General features: G+C 42.9%; 1 protein-coding gene across 5 annotated transcripts in view; it reads left to right on the top strand.

Moving 5' to 3' along the window:
* The window catches only part of DLG3 (discs large MAGUK scaffold protein 3), a 55,486-nt gene that overhangs the window by 6,033 nt on the left and 26,889 nt on the right, over window positions 1-22,564 (top strand). For 3 of the 5 annotated variants that reach the window (XM_008059021.1, XM_021712868.1, XM_021712867.1), the window contains exons 7-9: window positions 33-192; window positions 1,766-1,922; window positions 2,346-2,448. In XM_008059021.1, coding sequence (XP_008057212.1) covers window positions 33-192; window positions 1,766-1,922; window positions 2,346-2,448 — 420 coding nt within the window. Of the gene's footprint in view, window positions 1-32; window positions 193-430; window positions 899-1,765; window positions 1,923-2,345; window positions 2,449-3,225; window positions 3,381-22,564 lie in introns of those variants that run through there. The other 2 variants (XM_021712869.1, XM_021712870.1) reach the window with 2 other exon arrangements.

Here is a 22,564-nt window from a genome sequence, read left to right as displayed (position 1 = left end):
CTCTGAAATTTTCCCTCCTTTCTTGATCCCAGCTTTTACTGCCTTGGCTGACAACCACATAAGCCATAATTCCAACCTGGGTTATCTTGGGGCTGTGGAGAGCAAGGTCAGCTATCCTGCTCCTCCTCAGGTTCCCCCCACTCGCTACTCTCCTATCCCCAGGCACATGCTGGCTGAGGAGGATTTCACCAGGTAAGGCTCCCGCCCCATTCAATCTACCCAGAGATGGGGGAGGAGAAGAATCCGTGTTTGGCTGGCCACAGGCCTCCTTGGAGTATGACAAAGAAGAGGTTAAGGCCCGCATAGCCCCAGGTTTTAGAGGGGGGCAGAGGTGGCTGCAGGGACAAGTTCTACCATCAGGGGGAGTACCGAGTGAGTGACCCCGATCCGAAAGTACTGATAAAGGTGGGGTGGAGCGTTTAGAGTGCTCAGGAGGTGAGGGCTGCGGAGTTTCCTTCCCTAAGATAGTTGCATCCCCCTCTGCTGCAACCGTTTCAAGTTAGACAAGAAAGCAGTTCAGCCGGCGGGGTTGGCGACACTGAGAGACTGACCAGCCCGGTGGCCCCGCGGCGGATCGGGCCCGCCCCACCGGCAGCAGCGGCGGCAGGAGCTGTGCCTGCCTGTGGTGAAACTGGTCAGGCCGGCTGGGTTCCAGGGGACAGGTTTGCGGGGTGGGGCCTGGCAGGCTGCTGGGCAGGCTGCAGTGGAGCCAGAAGGGTAGGCAGACAGGTTGAGCCCCAGGAACTATGGAGAGGGCCTGCAAGTTCTCGGGATCCGGCTTGGCCCTGGGCTTGGGCTCGGGCTCGGGCTCGGGCTCGGGCTCGGCCTCGGCCTGGAGGAGGGCTTCCCAGAGGTGGGTCTGGCCACTCCGCTCCCTGCAGCCCGGAGGAGATGCCAGGTAGGACTGGAGAGTTATGAGCAAGAGCATCTGGGACGCAAGGAGGGAGCCTCACTCCCGAGTCTGGAAGCAAGAAAGGAGGAATTCTTGCTTGGGGCTTTGGACTTCACTGTTGAAAGATACAATGAAGGCAGTGGGACTGGGAGAGCGCGTTGGGAGTTGGGTTGTATGGATATTCATGCGCGGCTGTCTTTGACCTAATGGCACTGTGACCTTTTACAGAGGGATTCCTTAGATGTGATTAGTTTTACTCAGATTTTTCATGTGTTTGTCTTCTGTTTTCCTAAGCTCCTTTTGGGGACCCGGGATTAATTTATCCCTGGCTCCTGTATCACCTGGTGGGGGTACATTAGTGGTAGCTGCTGACTAAATCTGTTGTTTGGGGAAGGTAGGAGGGGTGGATTTTGAGACTGTAGAGGAGCATGATAAAGTAAGTATGCACATCTTGTGAATGGTGAGTGCAATCAACCCCAGGGTGATTCCACTGTCCCTAATTGGTTCCTCTTCTTGTGGCCCAGGGTCTACCACACAGGTTGGTAGGATAGGACAGTCTGGGAAGGAAGAGGACCAGTGAGTGAGATCTAGAATTCAGGGTAGGGGTTTGCTGACCTGAGAGAGTAGGGGACAGTCCATGGGAAAGTTGATTCTAAATCCTCAGGAAGACAGGAAGAGGAATTGAAACTTGGCACCTGACAGAAAGCAGCAGCCAAGAAGGTTTTAGGAGACAAAGGGAGAAACAGGGTACCATACACAGGGACCCAAGTCCTTACTCCCTATAGCAAATATGGACCTTGTTCCAGGCTGGCCTTTATAGGGACAATAGTTTACATCTACTTTGTCCTGACTCCTCCACTTCTTTCCCACCAGAGAGCCCCGCAAGATCATTCTGCACAAGGGCTCCACAGGCCTGGGCTTCAACATCGTAGGAGGAGAGGATGGAGAAGGCATTTTTGTCTCCTTCATCCTGGCAGGAGGCCCCGCTGACCTGAGTGGGGAGCTGCGCAGGGGAGACCGGATCTTATCGGTGAGGAGACAAAGGCAAGGTGGGAGGATGGGAGCTCCGCCAGTCTAAAAGGGAGGAGGGGAGACCTTATTTCTTTTAGGGAATGCTTCTTGAGATGAGGGAGAGGCTAAGAACTGGAGGAAACTTACATTGTTTTTATAGACGTCATTATTGAGGGACTGGGACCAAGACCAGACTTATCCTTGAGGAGGAAGTGAGTGTCTCTTGAATTTTAATTCTGATTGGCATTTGACCTTTACAAAGATAACTATTACACTAGAGATGTCATATCCGTTAGGTCTTGTTTTAGGGACAGGGATAGAATATTGGGGAAGGCATCTGAATAGGCTTAGAGATAGGCTACCCATCTACCTCCCCTAACTGCTAGGACAAAAGACTCCCTTTATTGCTTTTGGGGAGCTCACAGTTTCTCTCTTTGGACAGGTGAATGGAGTGAACTTGAGGAATGCAACTCACGAGCAGGCTGCAGCCGCTCTGAAACGGGCTGGCCAGTCAGTCACCATTGTGGCCCAGTACAGACCTGAAGGTAGGAGAAGGGAAGGTGGGAAGCAATGATGTGAGGGAGTTTAGACTTCATTAAGTGTTGGCTTTTTGCCATCCAAGGTAACAAAGCTATTTGACTAGGTCCCTTTTACCCTAGGTCAGTAATCTCTTCCTCTTTCCTTTTCCTTCTCGATTGGGGTTGGTTTGGATGGCTTGGAAGCATCAAGGCTGTGCTCAGAGCCTACTAATCAGGGTTGCAGTACAGCAGAAAGCCAGTAGTGGGCAGCAGCCTACGGGAAGAAGCACAGAGCTTAAGGCGATTGGAAAAGGGGGGGGGGCGCGGAGGGCTAAGATGCCAAAACAGGGAACTATTTGCCCTGGAAGAGGAAAGTAACTGTTGGTTAGAAGGGCCTCAGGGAGAAGAGATTCGATCTTTTAAGAGATCTTGGACCAAATCTCTGACCCCCACTCCCCTCCCCTCATCAGGATAACCGTGAAAGATCCATAAACGCGTTGAAAAGGTGACACTATGCCCTATGGGATAGGAGATCCGAGAGTCCCTTCCCCTACGCGGGGGGCCTTCTTTGTATTCTCAGTGAGCAGTCCCGGGCTGGGGCGAGTGGGCGGGGCTGTATATGCAAATAAAGCGTTTGATTGGCTGGGGCCAACCAAGGCCCAGGTGCCGAGGTGAGCAGCGGGAAGGCGCGCCCTAGCCTGCCGGCCGGCGGAATACCCATTGGCCAGCCGAGCGTGGCCTCCAGCCTCATGCCCCGCCCCCTGACCCAGGCGGAGGGCGGCGGGCGCCCCTCCTTCTCCCCTCGCGCGCCCCAGGCGTCTCCTCCTCCTCCCTCCTCTTCTCTCCTCCCCTCCTCCCGCGCGCCCCGCTTTGTGTCCGTGGTCTCCCGCGCGGGACGGAGGGACTGGCCGAAGCTGGCGCTTTCTCAGCAGTAGACCTGGACTCCGACCCGGCGCCAGGTGAGGTGGGGCGGACGGGGGTCAGGCCCCCTCACGGTCCCCCCTAGCCTCTCTACGGTTCTGTTCTCAGCCTCTTTTCCAACACAGCTCCCCCAGCTCTGCCCTCTCCCCCGAATGCCTTCGCCGCGTGCCCCCAGCCGCCTTCTGGGCCCCTCCTCAGGACCCCTCGGGTCGCCGCGCAGGGCTGAGTGCCCGCTCTAAGACTCCAGTGGGACCGTCTGGCCTTCATGTCTTTGCCGTCTCCTCTCCCCACCACAAACTGTGCCCCCTTCTCGCTCCAGGGCTTCAGTTCTTCTCGCAGCCCCCTTCCTGCCGGCTGCTGCGCCCCCAAACAGCGCCCTAATATTCCCTTTCCCAGAGGAATTTTCTAAGTCTCCCCCCCACAGCACACGCATTTTCCCACCCAACCTGGCTACCTCTGGAAGAGGTAGCTCTCCAAGATTGGCTTGTTAGTCTCCAGGCCCCCTCGCTTTTGTTTGCGAGGGTCTCAAACTATTCCCAACTTCTTTCGCCTCAGCCTCTCCTTTGTAAGCCCGGCCTTTGTCCCCTGGAGCTGCAGCGCCTGGGCTTCTTGGACCTAGGCCCTGTGGGTCGGTTACTAAAGGTGGAGGAAGGGACCTCACCCTGGCAGGTGCTCTAGTTGCGCGATGAGAAGGGGAGAGGCAGGGAGCCCTGTCTCAGAGCTGATCAAAAGCACCTACTTTGTCCTTTCTGCCCCTTCCCCCCATGCTCGTCCAGTGCCCCAGGAGTCTGAAGGGAAAGAAGAGAGAGCCTGCCACTTTTTGCAGGAGTTTTATTTTGTTTTGTTTTTCTTTGTTTTATGTATGGGGGACAAGTGAAGGGAGGTAACTGGAGAGCTTGTTGGTCCGAGATAATAAGAGGGATGCAAATGGACACTTTGAGTCATTTCTCTCCATGATTAGTTTTCAGCTTACTGACAAGAAGCGCACCTTAGGGTTATTTTTTATGATTTATATGTGTGCTGCTTGCTTTTCAGTATAGAGGTAACCATCTGATTTTTATTAGCAACTAATGTTTATCCATTTCATGCCCACAACTTAGACAACGTAGGTTCTGCAAAGGAAATGGTTTTTCTTGCATACTTGTATGTGTGTGTGTTATAGGAGAAACTGATGTTTCTTTCAGTTTTGCTCTCTAATGTTGGGCACATGGAAACAATACTGTGAATTTGTCTGTTGTGGTATGTTGGAAACTAGCAATGACATGTTTACATGACTTTTGTGGGGGAATGCAACTGGTTTGCATAAAATGCTGCAATTGCCCAGGGTAAAGGGATTCCTGCAGCTTTTATTGCTCTCTGAGTATATTTCTGAGAGTTTATCATGTAAGTTGCTGTCTTATGTTAGGTTTTTCTACAACTACCTAAACAAGGTCTTTCTTAACATTTAGGTGAACCACTGTTATTAATGCTCCACCACCCCAATCTTCTTTCCTTGATCTGGTAACTCCAACAAAGCCCCAACATGCAGAAACTTTTTTTTAAATTTGAAAATGGACCCCTGGAGACTGGCCCAGAGGAACTATCAACCATTCCTTGTTGGGCTCTGAATTTTCTCTGATAAAGTGCAGTTTTTAAAAATAAGGACTCCATGTTGCTCATTTTATAAATATATTAAATACGGTTCTTTGGAGGATTGAATCACGGTGGGTATTTACAAAATGAATAACCCAAATATATATCTGTTGGCAAAAATGGCAGAGACTTTTTATGTGATTGGCCAAGTAAGTGTTCATTATTTGGAATTTTTTCACAGAGAATGTGAGAGCTGGAAAGGATCACGTAGTCCAGCCCCTCATTGTGCATACTGGAACAAGGACAAGGCTTGCCTAAGGATATGAAGGGAAAGTTGCCCGGGGTGAGGGTCAGCAACTGGTTTAATCCTGAGGTTTGCCAGTTGGGACAAACCATGCTTGTGAACACCTGACTGACATAAGACCTAATTAAGAGTGGAGGAGCAACCGGGAAGGGACTGGGAAAATAACAGAAGAGAGACTAGGGAAAGATGTATGTGCAGGGGAAGGTTAGAGTGATCTCCATGGTGCCCGCTGAGGCATGGTTGCCAACCCAGTAGAGCCTTTAGCTAGATACAGCCTTTAGCTTTGACTAATTAGAATAATCAGAGTAAGAACAGTTTTTCTCCTTTTTTAAATGACTCTATTGAGGTATAAGTCTTTTACCATATTTCTCCATTTCAGCATACAGTTCAATAGCTTTTAGGCGCAAAGCTGTGCCTCTATGGCCACAGTATATTTTAGAACATTTTCATTACCCCTCTCCTTTTAATACACAAAGGGGGCACAAGCATTAGGGTGATAGGTTTAGTTAGGACAGTTACTAATGTATCACCTCTGGACACTTAAGGGCTGGATGGCAATTTGGGAATGTTCTAACCATGAGATTCTTTCATATATCTGGTTTACTTAATGTGGATTAAATCCATAATGAAGTATAGGAACCATGGCTTTCTAGATTTGAACTTTGTATTGTGTCTAGCATGGGTGCTTTACAAGTGTTTTTATGATGAAGGTTTGGAAAATATTAAAATAGAAATAGAAGTGCTAAGTGATAAGGTTCCACAGTGAGAGATGCTGTTTAATAGTTTCACTCCTGATTGCTCCAAACTGTTATGGACACAGCAATCCTACCTATTAGCTAAAAATAGCATGATGTTCTTGGGCATGTATAATCCTGCTTAAAATTCAAATTGAAAATTTAAACAACTGACTCTTGGCAAAGGCTCTCTTCCAATTTATTCTCAAATGAAAAATATTTTTCTGTAACTTGTGGAATTGCTCCACCAAGGGAAGGATGGGCTTTGTATCATAACATTTTGAGATCTCCTACATTTTCCTCCAGTGACTTTGTGTCAGACTCTGTTTATAAACTGAGCTAGTATTTTTCTGTAAAGTTCTTTTGTTTTTAGAGTAAAACTTGATCTCAAAATCAAGAGGTGAGTCAGAAATTGGTCACTAAGGTAGCTAAACTGGGAACTTATCTTTTGTGACCAGTTTTTTCAACTAGAATTTAAATCCAGACAGGCTGGGAGTGTAGGGAGTGAGAGAGAATGAGTTTTTCCTTAAAGTATTTTAAGATTCTAAATAACCATACTTTCACCATGGAAACACCTTCAGATAGGACCTGGAAGAGCTAAGCATTGGTGTTGACAATAACTTGAAAGTATAAAAGGGATATTTTCCCCATAACATTTAAGTAACCATCCCATCTCCCCCGTTTGAACATGAAGAATGTAAACATAACTACTGTCCTATCAGCATGATCTCTCTTGAGAGCATAAAGGTAAAAGTATACTAAGGCAAAGAATCAAAGTTCTGAAGCTCCTATTGGCATCCTAAAAGAAGGTTAAAGTAAGGAAAAAAGAAAATAAATTCTTATTAACAGCATTTCTACGTGGTGAACAATTTGAAGGCAGCTAGTATTTGTATATATTTTTGTGTCCGCATCATCTAGTCTGGAGCCTGGCACATGGTTTGTTGAATTGAATTATTATCTTTCTGTTTCAGATATTTTTGTAAGCATTAATCGTCAGGATATCCCTAGGAGATAGGTAGTATGATCCTCATTTTACAGATGAGGAAAGTGAGGGTCAGAAAGGTTGAATGACTTGCTAAGGGTCACACAGCCAGTAAGGGGCAGAGAAAAGTATGAAGGCAGATTTCCTGGGAACCTTGAGTCCAGGGCTTTTGCCACTAGGCCACAGCTATTGCCCACTACTGTAGGAATTCGGGAGTCCCCCCCCAAATCACCTGGACACAGCAGAAGATACCACTCTAAGGAGACTCTGCAGGTACCAGAAGCTGTTAAAAAACGAAGTAAAACCAACTCCCCAATGTCAGCTTTTTAGTCTTGATGGCCACAAACTCCTGCCCCAAAGGAAGACGTAATCTGGGAGTAAAGGGGCTGCTAGAAGCCTGATGGAGATCCCCTCTCCTGCGGAAGTAAAGTGGATTTAGGAAGACTAACAGGGAATGATGTTGTGAGGCGGAACCCCAGGAGGAGACAAAAGGTAGGAGTTGGTTTGCCTGACTTAACAGTAAATTTGTGCAGGCTTAAGAATATTAATGCAATAAGTAGGCATTTCTCACTATTCAAGTTAAGTGGAATTGTATTTTTCATTCATTTATTTATGACCTTACAATTCACTCATTTAAGGGTATATTTCAGTGATTTTTAGAATGTTCACAGAATTGATAATTTTCTTCACCCCTGTATCCTTTGGCTGTCACCACATCCCTCAACCTCTCCAACCCTCTCAGCCCTAAGCAACCACTAATCTACTTTATGTCTTTATGGATTTACCTATTCTGGATATTTCATATAGACTGATTCATATAATATGTGGCCTTTTGTGACTGGCTTCTTTCACATTGCATGATATTGTCAAGGTTCGTCCATGTTGTAGCATGTATCAATACTTCATTCCTCTTTGTGGCTGAATAACATTCTATTATATGTAAATACCACATTTTATTTATCCACTCATTAGTAGATGGACACTTGGGCTGTTTCCACTTTTTGGCTATTATGAATAATGATCTATGAACACCCACATTCCAGTTCTAGGTCAAATTTGCATGTTTGCATTTCTCTTGGGTTTATATACCTATGAGTGGAATGGCTGAATCATATGACAACTCTGTTTAACCTTTTGAGAAATGGCCAGGCTCCTTTCCACAGTGGCTGCAGCACTTCACTTTCCCACCAGAAGTTTCTCCACATCCTCCCAACACTTGTTGTCAGTCCTTTTTGATTACAGCCATCCTGGTAGGTGTGAAGTGGTATCTCATTGTGGTTTTGATTTGCATTTCTCTGATGGCTAATGCTGTTGAACATCTTTTATTTGCATATTGTTTGTTGTTTGTTTTGCTTTGCCTTTTCCTCTAATTTGATTCTCATTGTTTACAAATTGACTTGAGACTGGAGCAAGTCAACTATGTTGTTAGCCAGGTGATTAGAAAGAACTAGAAGGATAACTACCTCTCGCTCTTACCATTCTGTGTGTTGGAGGAATTTAAGGCTTTGGGTGTGGATAATTTTAGCTAGAAATGCTGACTGATAAAAATGATAGGGACTACCTTTTTAAAAAACGGCTTATTGAGATATAATTCACATACTGTACAGTATACCTATTTAAAGTGTACAGTAGGCCACAGGTAATGGCTCAAGCCTATAATCCCAGCACTTTAGGAGGCTGAGGCGGGAGGACCACTGTGAGCCCAGGAGTTCGAGACCAGCCTAGGCAACATAGCAAGACCTCGTCTTTACAAAAAAATTAAAAGTGAGCCGATCTTAGTGGTGTGCACTTGTAGTCCCAGCTACTGGGGAAACTGAGGTGGAAGGATCGCCTGAGCCCAGGAGGCTGAGGCTGCAGTGAGATGTGATTGTTCCACTGCACTCCAACTTGGGTGATAAAGTAAGACTCTGACTCAAAAAAATATACAGTGGTTTTTAGAATCTTCAGAGTTGAATAGTTGTTACCACTATCAATTATAGAACATATTCATCATCTCAAAATGAAGCAGTCGCTTTCCATCTCCCCCCAACTCTTCCATTTCCCTTGACCATAGGCAACTACTAATCTACTTTTTATTTCCATAAAGCTTTCTTTCTTTCTTTCTTTCTTTCTTTTTGAGTTAGAGTCTCACTCTGTCCCCAGACTGGAGTGCAGTGGCCGCTCCCAGCCACTGTAGCCTCGACCTGCTGCTGGGCTCTGGCCATCCTTCCGCCTCAGCCTTCCAAGTAGCTGGAACTACAGGCAAGTGCTACCACGCCTGGCTAATTTTTTATTTATTGTAGAGATGAGGGCTCCCCAAGTTGCCCAGGCGGGTCTCGAACCCGCGGGCTCAGGCAATCCACTCACCTGGGCCTCTCAAAGTGCTGGGATTACAGGCTGAGCCACTGAGCCCAGCCTCTGTAAAGGTTTCTATTCTGGCCAGTTCCTACAAATGAAATCATGCTATAAATGGCCTTTTGTGTTTGGCTTCTTTAACTTAGTATATTCTCAAGGTTTATCCATGCTGTAGTATGTATCAGTACTTCATTTCTTTTTATGTCTGAATAATATTCCATATCATGGTTATAGCACATTTTGTTTATCCATTCTTGAGTTTATGGACATTTGGGTTGTTTCCACCTTTTAACTTTTGTGAATACTGCTGCTATTAACATTCTTATATATAGTCGGGAATGGTGGCTTGCCTCTGTAGTTCCAGTTACTTGCAAGGCTGAGGTGGAAGGATCGCCTGAGCCCAGCAGGTCAAGGCTGCAGTGGTCGTGAGCATGCCACTGCACTCCAGCCTGGGTGACAAGAGTGAGACTCCAACTAAAACAAAACAACAACAACAAAATTCATATATAAGTTTTTATGTGAACGTATGTTTTCAGTTCTCTTAGATATTTACCTAGGAGTGGAATTGCTGGGTCATAAGTTAACTTAGTGTTTAACATTTTTAAGTAACTGCCAGAAGTATAGCTATACACCCTTTCAGGACCACCCTGCTTAATAAACTTAGAAGAGAAAAAAACCATTAAGTTGTCTTTTCCGTTTTGCCTCCTGGAGCTGAACTTCATATGTCTGTGTTTGTGCTGAACTTTTCTATATATTCCAAGGACATTTACTAGATTTGGTAAAGTATTCTGAATTTATCTAGACAGGTGCTTTCTTGTCCTTGTTTGATGGTTTAAGGCAAAATCCTAGGAGCTTTGGTTTTTGTAAAACATTAGTTCTTCCTGATGGGGTAGAGTGATTAGAATAATATATAGTAATGAGAGAATTATTTCTTATTTAGACATAGTTTTTTCTGATTTCTTTTAAATTAATGTGTTGCTTGTTGAAATCTTGACTCTGATATTGACACTGTTACTTTGTTTAAAGCTTTAGATTTATATTCCACAATAGGGTAATTGTTTTATTGTTAAAAAATACCAATTTTGCTCCTTTTATATAAGAATATATGTGTGTATAAAATGTGTATACATAAAATCTTGGCAGAGGAGCCAAGGCCTTGGGTTCTGACTTTAAGTAGCTTAATGATCTTAGACTAGTCAACCTACTTCTTAGGGACTCAATTCTCTGATCTGTAAAATGAGGGTACTGTGCAAAATGATCTCTAATGTTTCTTCTAACTCAAATTTTGTGTTAAATAAATGGAAATAAATTGTGAGTTCAACCTACAAGTTCTATTTGTATTAGACTGTTATTAAATCACAGTCTTGAGCTATTAACAGTCTTGCTTTAATAAGAATCTTGTCTTCTCTGATAAGGCTTTCATCTCTTGACAAGGACTTTTGTTTATTTTAACTAAATTTAGGTAGCTTTAAAAAGCAAAGGCCCTGGAGATTTTGTGATTTTTTTTATTTTCCATTTGATGAAATTGTGATTTTAAAAAAATGTGAATAGACCAAAAATAAGAAAATTAATTTTATATAAATATGTGCATTAGGAATCTTAGGATTTTCAAAAAGGAGAAGGAATTTTGCAAATTTTGAGTTAAATTCCAGACTAGATTTAGCGTTGTTTTGTAAATATTTGGAAAAAGAGGTGGTGAGCAGTAGGAGCCAGTATTGGTTTACCAAGGTCAAACAAGTCGTGTCAGCCTGACCAAATTTTATTGATGGCACAGGGTTACTGGGCTATAGATCAGGGAAGAGTAGATGTGATATATCTAGATTTCAGCAAGATATTCACAAGACTTCTTTGGTCTGCTTTTGAATAAGATGACTGGGTAATAATAGTATAAAATGTTTAAGTGAATTTGTCTGTAACTGGTTGAATGAACAGTCCCAGAGGAAAATGATTAATGAAGCCAAAGAGCAGTATGGAAGGAGATTTGTAGTGCAGTATGTCTCCTGACTTTGTCCTTGGGCCTGTCCTGTTCAGGCTGCCTTCCTACCCTCCTCAAATTATATTTATTTTCTCCTACATTTAAAAATATTACATTTAGATCTGTAGAAAATTGAAAAAATACAAACTAAAATTTCAAATCATCTGTAAAACTACATCCAGAGATAACTAACTCTTGTGTGTGTTTGTGTGTATTTCCCTCCAAACTTTAATATATGTATATTTTATATATCATATAATATGTATGTATCTCATTCAAGAACATGATTATTGGAGCTAAGGAATTTTAATTCCTTCCATCAACTTAACATATGAGCTGGGCTTGGTGGCTCAGCCTGTAATCCTGCGCCTTGGGAGGCTGAGGTGAGTGGATTGCCTGAGCCTGCGAGTTTGAGACCCGCCTGGGCAGCGAGACCTCATCTCTACAATAAATCAAAAAATTAGCCAGGCGTGGTAGCGCGCGCCTGTATTTCCAGCTACTTGGAAGGCTGAGGCGGAAGGATCGTGGAGCCCAGCAGGTCAAGGCTGCAGTGGCCAGGAGTGACCACTGCACTCCAGTCTGGGCGATGGAGTGAGACTTCAACTCAAAAAAAAAAAAAAAAAAGCTTAACATATGTCATGAATATTTTCCTAGGTCATTGTATAGTCTTTGAAAAAATGTTTTTTTAATAGTTAAATAATATTCCATCATGTGTACCATAATTTGTGTAACCATTTCCTAGTTGGTGGACATTTAGGTTTGTTTCTAATGTTTTGATCTTATACAAAACACTTATGGATATCCTTATACAATGCTTTTGTGAATCTATGATTATTTGCTCTGAATAAGTTCCTTTAAGTGGAATTATTGGATCAAAGGATATGAACATTATTATTATTATTATATTTGAGTTGGAGTCTTTACTGCCCAGGCACAGTACAGTGGCACGCTCACAGCCACCCCAGCGGCGATCCTTCCACCTCAGCCTTCAAAGTAGCCTGAACTACAGGCACACGCTACCACGCTGAGGTCTCGCCAAGTTGCCTGGGCTGGTCTCGAACCCGCTGGCTCAGGCAATTCACTCGCCTCGGCCTCCCAAAGTGCTGGGATTACAGGCTGAGCTACTAAGCCCGCCCGGATATGAGCATTCTTGAGTTTTGATACATTTTGCCAAATTAGCCTTCATCTCCACTGACAGTTTAAGGACATCTATTTCAAGATCCACACTAACATGGAGTATTATTTTTTTAAAGACAATCTCTACAAATTTGATAAATAAAAAAAGTTGTTCTTTATATTTTAACTTGTATTTTTTTTTTTTTTTTTTTTTTTTGTTGGAGCCTCACTCCATCGCCCAGACTAGAGTGCAGTGGCCGCTCCTGGCCATGGCAGCCTCGATCTGTTGGGCTCCGGCAATCCTTCCGCCTCAGCCTTCCAAGTAGCCGGAACTACAGGCACGTGCTACCATGCCCAGCTAATTTTTGATTTATTGTAGAGATGAGGTCAACTTGCCTAGGCGGGTCCCGAACCCGTGGTTCAGGCAGTTCACTCACCTCAACCTCCTAAAGCGCGGGATTACAGGCTGAGCCACTGAGCCCAGCTGGAAAATATTATTCTAAGCAAGTGTACCTACCACTCTGAGAACAGGGAAAAGGTATAATTCTGTCTTTATTCTCATGTTTTTTGGATGAGGTATTTTGTCTTGGGTGGTCTTTACATATACTTTGGCTTATAGGTTAAAAGAGCCAAAAGGCTTCGTTAATCTTTATTTGGCCCTCTTTGAGGATTTTACCCTGATCTACTGAGTTCTGAAATAGGTGAGAAGGACCAATGACAAGGTCCTGTGAGTACTTTTTCTTAACTTGATGTGAGATCAAGGTATTTTCATTCCACTCATTATAGTCCAGGTGTCTGAATGTAATGAAACCTTTATATAGTATAGCTCTTCCACCCAGTAGCCCTTCCTACATCCTCACTGTGCTCTTTGGGGAATAAAAACACCCAGTCAATAGAAATAAATTGGAATGTTTTTATGGCACGCTGATCTGGCATGTTTTATTTTCTTTTTTATTTCCAGTATCCTTTAGGATGCTATCTAGAACCCTGGCTGTGTGTTTGTGTGGCTGAGGAAGCACATTGTAACAATGCAAGGACCAGAACAATGATACCCAGGTTTCTGTTCTGGATTAATCATAGTTCTGAACCATTGTTCTAAAAGTAGAGCTGAAATTATTTTTCTTCAAGCAACATTTGCCCACATTGAGAGGCCTGTTTGCCACTTTTCTGCCCTCTCACATAACCTTAATTTACTGTTGTTTTTTGTTTGTTTGTTTGAGACAGGATTTTTACTCTGTCACCCAGGCTGGAGTACAGTGGCACAATCATGGCTCACCGCAGCCTCAACCACCTAAGCTTAGGCAATCCTTCCACCTCAGCCTCCTGAGTATCTGGGACTGCAGGCATGCACCGCCATGCCCAGCTAATTTTCTATTTTTTGTAGAAACGGGGGTCTAACTTTGTTGCCCAGGCTGATCTCGAACTCCTGGCCTCAAGTAATCCTCCCAGCTCTGCCTCCCCAAGTCCTGGGATTGCGGGCATCAGCCACCATGCCCAGTCTGTTTATCTTTTGTAATTTGTGCTTATTGATTTGGTATCTTTTTGATCCACGGAGTTTAGGATTATTTGCAGATTTGAAGATTCCCTTCTTCTAGATTATATTAAAAATTAACAGCCGGGCTCGGTGGCTCAGCCTGTAATCCCGCGCCTTTGGGAGGATGAGGTGAGTGAATTGCCTGAGCCCGATCAGCCAGGCATGGTAGCGCATGCCTGTGATTCCGGCTACTCGGAAGGCTGAGGCGGAAGGATCGCAGGAGCCCAGCAGGCGAGGCTGCAGTGGCCGGGCGACCGAGTGAGACTCCAACTCAAGAAAAAAAAAATTAGGCTAGTTCTAGGTTTGATTCCTTCTGGACCTCATTGATTTGGTCATAAAATCATAATTATGTCATAATTAGAAGGGACCTTAGAAATTGTGTAGTTTTGGAGCAGTTGGATTCTTTAAATAGTGGACCTATAATTAGAAACTAACCCAAGTAATAGGCTTCGTAATTATTATTATTATTTTTTTTTGAGTTGGAGTCTCACTCTGTCGCCAAGACTGGAGTGCAGTGGCCGCTCCTGGCCACCACAGCCTCAACCTGCTGGGCTCCGGCGATCCTTCCACCTCAGCCTTCCAAGTAGCCGGAACTACAGGCACGTGCTACCACGCCTGGCTGATTTTTGATTTATTGTGGAGATGAAGTCTTGCTTGCCCAGGCAGGTCTCGAACCCGTGGGCTCAGGCAATCTACTCACCTCAGCCTCCCAAAGGCGTGGGATTACAGGCTGAGCCACTGAGTCCAGCTTCATAATTATTTTTATAGAGATGAGTTTGTAATTCCTAGAAATGTTATGGTATTTGGTAATTCATATGCTTACTCCATACTAACAAGTATCTTCTTGATGGACCACGCATTTTGCTTTCAGCTCCATCCATTTCTTTTGAAAACATGAGCCACATAGTGTTGGGGCAGAGCTTATAATTTCGGATACATTTATGTTTTTATGGTCAAGTATATCAGTGTTTTCTTTTGTGTATTTTTCCTGTGCCCAGAGGTTTAGAAGGTCCTTCCCTACCCTGAGAACAAATAAATCCCCACCTGTGTTTTTTGGAGTTATTTAATGTTTTTGCATTTAAAACCTCAATCTGCCTGGAGTTGATTTGTGGTGTAAGGTAGGGTACCAACTTAATTTCTGCTCCAAATGTTAATGAGTTACCATAGTACCATTTATTAAATAATTTATCATTTCCCTGCTATTTTGAAGTACCACCTTTATTATACGTAAAATTCTTTTATATACACATACCCGTTTGGATTTGGGGTCTTTTAGTATTCTGTTCTGTAATGTTTTACTCTGGGATTATCAGTTACTGAAAAACAACTACAGATGTTTTGGCAAAGGCAACTATAGAAACCTAAACCACAATTCATTCATCAAAATCTGTGACTCTCGTCTGAGGTTGTAGCTTTACTTCTACCAGGGTTCTGTGCTTTTTCACAATTAGTGATTCCTTTGAGCCTCAAGATAGCCCAAGAATAGCAAATGAGGGCTGGGTGAGTTTGAAATTTGAACACCTGCACTTCCCTCAAACTGAATGAGCCAGGTATGGTGGCTCGCTCCTGTAAACCCAGCACTTTGGGAGGCCAAGGCGAGTGGATCACTTGAGTCCAGTTCCAGACCAGCCTGGACAACATACATATTTTATGTATAAAATAAATTAAAAAAAAAAGACTGGATGAGCTTTGGAGGCAACTGTTGATTTACTTAGAGTTTATACGCAACCAAAACATGAGCTATTATTCAGCCATGTCTTCTCTATTCAGTATCTTTGTGGGGATTCAAGGTGAAGAAGATATCTTCTGATTGTTTCTATCTGTCACAATCTATGTTTCTGAAGTTTGTCATGCAGTTATCTCTCCAGCATTGTTGTCATTTCCAAATCTGGTAGGCATGGCTTTTATTCTGTTTTGTAGCTTTTCTCATTTGTATCTTCATTCACATCAGTGGCAGTCTATATTGCGTGCAGAAGTAGTGCCCTTTGTTCCTGACATTTATTTCCTGCCTCTACAACATTTTCCTATCTATAATCAAATAGGACCAAATTAACTTAATGCAGATTGAGAAACTTGAGCACCCCTCAGCTTCTCCTAATTAATAACAAATGTCATTTTTTATTCTTAAAAGACAATTTCTGTGTCGTTTAGAATATTAGATGGATTTGGAAGTGAAGTCTTAAAGGGGAGATGGATTCAGAGGCTTTGGTATGTGTCCAGTTCACAAACGTAATAAGCATTGTCTTTTTGGTCCCCTCTGATGCTTTATTGGGCTGTTAACGTGAATCTTTTTCTTTTGAGTCCGGGTCTCATTCTGAGACTACAGTTGCATGCCACCACACCCTGCCTTTTTTTTTTTTTTTATAGAGACAATGTCTTGCTTTGTTGACCAGGCTGGTCTTGAATTCTTGGGTTCAAGCAATCCTCCTGCCTTGGCCTCCCAAAATACTGGGATTACAGGCATGAGCCAATGTGCCTTGCCTGTTAACTTGTATCTTGAAACCTCTGACATGTCAATGTTTTGCAAAAGTTGTTTGTGGTTTTGTTGGTCAGTTTTTAGCATGTTTGGGTAGGTGGAAGGAGAAAGTTTATATTCTTTTTTCTTGCACTTTTTCCTAAGATGCCAGAATTTCAGAATTTTGTCCTATCAAATCTCTGTATCCGGATAGCACATTCAATAAATGTTTGTTGACTCAACAGAGGTATGGATCGCCACATTAAAATTTGAGAAGGAAACAAAAACCACATCAAGGATCTATTAGTTTAGTAAAGGAGATGACATCATCATAAATTCTGAACCCTAGATTTTAAAAGGGAGAGGTAGTGGAGGGTCTGGAAACCATGTTGAAGAACAGTTAAGGAAATAATATTTAGGTTGGAGAAAAAATAACTTTTGGAGGATATGATGACCATTCTCCATTATGGCTGATATTATCCTTACCTTTTCCTTGTCTCTCAGGAAAAACTCATATCCTTTGCCTGTGATCCTTTCTCATCCTTTATCCAATCAAATGTCAAATTTTCTCTCTTCAATCTCTAATATATTTCTTTTTCTTTTTCCTTTTTTTGAGTTGGAGTCTCACTCTGTTGCCCAGACTGGAGTGCAGTGGCACGCTCCTGGCCACCACAGCCTCAACCTACTGGGCTCAGGCGATCCTTCCGCCTTAGCCTTCCAAGTAGCTGGAACTACAGGCGCGCGCTACCACGCCTGGCTAATTTTTTGAGTTATTGTAGAGATGAGGTCTCGCCAAGTTGCCCAGGCGAGTCTTGAACCCGTGGGCTCTGGCATTCCGCTCACCTCAGCCTCCCAAAGCACAGGATTACAGGCTGAGCCACCGACCCCGGCTCTAATATATTTCTTGATTCTTGTCTCATCTTTCTAGCCTCATTGCTCTTATACTATGTCAAGCCTTTTAAATTATTGTCTGTGCTAGTAGAATAGCTTCCTGGTCTCTGTTATCTCTCCCTCTGTCCTCTAGGCTATATTACACTCCCAGAGTAATTTTCCTTCAAACCTAGTTCTAATTATATCACTTTTCTATTTAAATACTTAACAGCGGTTCCCATTGCCTAGTAAGAAAAGTTCTATGTCAAGCTCTTATAATTTGGCCCCCAACCTTACTTCCCCTTCCCCTGTTTGCACTCTACCTTCTACTTCTCTTACTCAGTAGTCTTGGGACCTGCACCAGCTTTTTTTATCTCTTGTTCCTTCACAGTTATGAAAGACAACACATCGTGCTTTATGCTGTTTTAGACATGAAAATTAGGATCAGTTGAGGGCAGAAGAGATTGCTCTTGACCCAAGAATTTTCTCTTAAATAGTATTGTGTAATAATGAAGAATTAAAGAGCTTCCCAGCATTGGAGATGTTTGAGAAGAGGCTGAAAGACTAGCTGGCTAGATGCTGTAAAAGCAGGGGCTACTTATAACTAAGGGCTGTGGGGAATACACAAAAATAGAAAACAGAATCCTCTTCTGTCCAGAAACTTAAATATAGGTGTAAGACACCACACTTATTTTCTTCACAATAACCAAAATGACACATATACCTGACCATTCCTTTCCTTAGAGTCTTTCAATAGCTTCTTTTCATTAGGAGAGAATTTCTATTAGGATAAAAGCAAATATCCTTATCATAGTCTATAAAGCATTGTATGATCTGACCCCTACCTACCTGATCTCCTGCCAATATCCCCTTACTTTGCTGTGTTCCTTGTGTTTTATACCCTTACATAGTGCTGTTCCTTCTGTCTGGAATGCTTTCTTCACCACCCCCCACCTTCCCCTGGACTCAGTTTTAATGTCAATTCCTCAGGGAAACCTTTGCTGAACCCCACCTCCACCTCCCAGGTTAGGTTAGGTCACTCTATTAATCTTTCTCTTAGCACTTTACTTATTTATTTTAGAGGGAAGTTCTTGGTCTGTTGCCCAGGATGGAGTGCAGAGGCATGATCATGGCTCACTGCAACTTCAAAATCCTGAACTCAAACAATCCTCTCACCTCAGCACCCCAAGTAGCTGGGGCTACTGACATGTGCCACCATGCCTGACACATTGTAAAATTTTTTGTAAAAAAATAGTTTTCGGGTTCGAGACCCGCCTGGGCGGCGAGACCTCATCTCTACAATAAATCAAAAAATCAGCCGGGCATGGTAGCGCATACCTGTAATTCCGGCTACTTGGAAGGCTGAGGCGGAAGAATCGCCAGAGCCCAGCAGGTCGAGGCTGCGGTGGCCACTGCACTCCAGTCTGGGCGACAGAGTGAGACTCCAACTCAAAAAAAAAATGAGTTTTGAGATTATAATTTCTAGGGATCATTTTGATTACCATTATATTCCCAGCAAGCCTGTTCAGTGTCAGGCAGTGGAGAAAATTTCAGAAGTAGATAAGGATAGATAGTCTGGGTATGACAGGAAGATGGTTGTAGCAGTCCTTGAAAGTTTAGTTAAGATATTAAAATTATTTAGTTGCTGTTGAATTATTGCAGATACTTGGGCAGGGGGGCTACAGAAGTTCTAGGAAGGTTTTTCAAATAAGAATCTAAGCTGGATTTGAGTTTGTAAAGCCTGGGGGCAGAAGACCAGTTAGGGCATTATAGCAGTGGCCCAGAGAAGAGGGGATACAATGTGACCTAAATCTAGGTATGGGGTAGTGGCAACATAGGTAAAATAGTCAAGAGAAAACCAAGAGGCAAAATCACAGTAAAGCAAAGACAATGAATGTTAGAAAGAGATAAGTTGAGGAAGCAATTAGGAAGAAACATCAGCAGCACTTCAGAAAACACACTGATTGTGAACAGGGGAAAATGGGAGTGTCATTTACAGTAATGGAGGGTTTTGGCAAGAGGGAAGAAAAGCTCGGTTTTCAAGTAGGCAGAGAGGCAAAGTGGTCAAGTCTAGAGGTAGATAAGTAGAGAAAGACCAGTGGGCCTCACCTGGAGAACCTGCACCTCCACCCACCAGGATAACCTTTGTCATTATTATGCAGAGAGAACAATTTAGCTCTTTGTCCATTGCAGAATAAAATCTTGACTATTTTGCATAACCAAAAGGCTCATTAAAATGTTTTTCTCGAAACAAAAGATCAATCTGTCATCTATGGTAAATTCTGCCTCCACTTTAGAAGTAGAACAGCTGCCGGAAGGTTTAGAATAGCCATTTATCCTCACCTACAATCAAAAGTTTCAGAATGTTGGGGTTCGCTTTGGTAGTGCCAGTCAAAAATTTTAATGTGCATATAACTTGACCCTGCAGTTTCACTTCTAGGAATTTATGCTATAGAGATTCTCATGCAAGTATTCGATGCAGCACTGATTGTGGTATTAAGAATTGTCAACAATTTAAATGTGCATCAATTGGGATATAATCGAATTCTAGTCTAAAGAAAAAAGTTAAAGATTTTAAACAATCATGTGCTAACTTTTGTAATATAAAGAATGTATAAACTCATCTACTTTCTTTGCAGGCACATGCAGCTGTGGCTTCTTTTCTTTCCTGTGGAATTTGCAGTTATGTTGCCAAATTTTATTTTTTTAAGAGACAGAGTCACTCTACCACCCAGGCTGGAGTGCAGTGGTATGGTCATAGCTCACTGCAGCCTAACCCTAAGCCTAACCTTACCCTGGGTTCAAAGGATCCTCCTGCCTCAGCCTCCCACGTAGCTGGAACTACAGGCTTGCACCACCATGACTAGCTAATTTTTTAAAAAAGAGATAGGGTTTTGTTATGTTGCCCAGACTGAGGTGCACTGGCATGATCATGGCTCACTGTAGCCTCAAACTCCTGGGCTCAAACTATCCTGCCAAGCCTCCTGAGTAGCTAGGACTACAAGCATGAGCCACTGTGCCTGGCGGAATTTTATTTTTGAGAACTTTTCAACTCTTTTGCCCTGCCTTCCTTTTTAAATACACTGTAGGATCTTTTTCTTATCTTTTCTCTGTATTTACAAAGCAAAATTCAATTCTGTAAGTCAAGACCAGTAGTTTCAAACTTGATCACCCTGATGCTTATTAAAATGCAGGTTCCTGGGCTCCTGCTTATTAGGTTCTCTCACTGTATCTGAGGTGGGGTCTAAAATCCTGATCATTTAGAGGCACCCCAGGTGGTTAGTGAGAAACTCCCCCCCTCCAATAACTGATTGACTTCTGATTGTGCCCCCTCCCACTTGTTTCTCTCTTTATGATTAGCAGCTGGCAAAAGGGAGCCAGGGAGCAGAGGATGAGTCACGGTAGATGTTTGTGGGTCACAAATGGTTGAATTAATTTAAATGGGAAAAAGTGAAGGAGCAGATTAGTAGACATGCCGTTTTATTTACTTATTTGTTTATTTAAAGCAGGGTTTATTGAGAGGACAAAAAAGCTCCCACAGTAGGAGGGGATCCGAGGGGGTTACCCGACATGATGCTTTAATTAATAAGTGTTGCTTCTTTGAAGTGGGCCTTCTGGGTTAGAGGCTGGTCTGGTGGGCTTCCCTAGGCAATAACTTTAGCCTAGCAGATGCCCTCCAGTGATGGCTATGTTAGGAGTGGAAGGGAAGGAGGGACCTTGTTGAATTGTGAAGTCTTAGAATTCGTATGCTTTTTAAGTGAAGCTTTTGTCCTGGGAAAATAATACTTCTAATATTAAGATGAGGTACCTGAAACCCATGGATTCTTTGGCCCTCATTTCTAAAATGAATTTTAGAGCAGCCAGCAAAGTTTTCAAGCAAAGTTTATTAGAGTAAGAAGGGAGAAAAGAAAGTGATATGTGATGGCTGTCATGGGTGAAAGAAACTTCTCCTTTGCTCTTTACAATAAACCCCATATACCTTCACAACAATTGATATGCTAAAGAAGGTGGAGCCTAGACACCCACTCTGGAGATCGACATCTCTGGACTCCTGATGGGAGGAGAGAAGGGGAGGGCTGGTCTTTTCTTGACATTGTCTTTTTCTGGAAACCTGGCAGACATTTCCAATTCACAAGTTCCTTAGCAGAAAGGTGGTCTTATTATCATTTATATGGCGTTGGTCAGTTAAGGGGTGGTTTTTGTCTTTCCACATTCAACAGGGAACCTGAAAGATTCTTAGAGATTATTATGCTAAACCATGAATTGAAAGGTTGGGCTGTCCTAGTCTTGCATCTGATGGAGTTGTTTTTTTTTAATTTGCAGAGGGGGGTAGGGCAGGCTGCCAGCTTGGCCTGCAGTAAAATGTAATTTTTTAAAATGTCTGAATGCTTACTAAAACCTGCCTATGGAAAATTTATCTATCAATGTCTAACCTGTGCTAGCTACCTTGCTAAAACAATACTAAGTTTTTTTTAAACAGTTTTTTTGTTAGAATCATTTTTTTCTTTGTTGTATACAAAGTCTGTTAACCAGCTGTCCATTGTGGGTTATTAACATCTCAAAAGGGTGCTTTAAAAATATAAATCCCAATTGCTTCCAACAATTAACCTTAGGAACAAAAGTAAATGGCGATGCTTCTTAACTATCTTTCCAAAGCTCTCAGTGAAACTGGCAGCCATCAGTTAAATAAACCATTAGGTTTATTAGGCTGAGAACAGAAGTGTTGACTTGGACACAGTTTTCTAATTTGCTCCTCATTTACCCAACAATCATTTATTTAACGACTACTCTGTGCCTTAGTGGACTCTACAAATAGAAGCTGGAGACTGATGGCTGCTGGAACTCTAAGGAGATCATCTGGATGGGAAAAAAAAAACGTGAAATCTTAGTAGCATATGTAAAAACAAAAAGTGGATTCCTTAAAGTAATAGCTTTGCTCTCTTTCTGTAGTCTATTTTAAGTGGGTCCTCTGGCCCAGAATTATCAGCCTTGGATTAGGAGCTTTGAGGAAATGTTGGTTTGGTGGTTGTTTTTGAAAGGATTTTTTTTTTAAAGAAATGTAGTTACTAAGCAACTGCCATTACCTGCTGCTAAGTTGGAGTTCAGCAGGCAGGTCAATTCCAAAGAAGGAAACATATAAACAGGTTTTAAGAGGGGGAAAGAACGGCTTAAAGACAGATTGGGTGTTTGTTTGTTTTGGATTCAATGCATAGTTGCCTTTTACTTATCTTCCCTAAGAAAGAGCTGTCCGATCAGAAATCTCTTTGTCTCACATGGCTCTGCCTTGAGTCAGTGAACTCAGAGGAGGGGAACAAATGAGAAATTATCCCTTCCCAGTGTAGAGGG

The sequence above is a fragment of the Carlito syrichta genome, unplaced genomic scaffold (genome assembly GCF_000164805.1).
Source record: "Carlito syrichta isolate Samal-C Ts95f unplaced genomic scaffold, Tarsius_syrichta-2.0.1 Scaffold303676, whole genome shotgun sequence".
In the NCBI taxonomy this organism is placed as follows: Eukaryota; Metazoa; Chordata; class Mammalia; order Primates; family Tarsiidae; genus Carlito; species Carlito syrichta.
The sequence above is the reverse complement of the archived record's forward strand: the minus strand, read 5'-3'. Positions and strand labels throughout refer to the sequence as shown.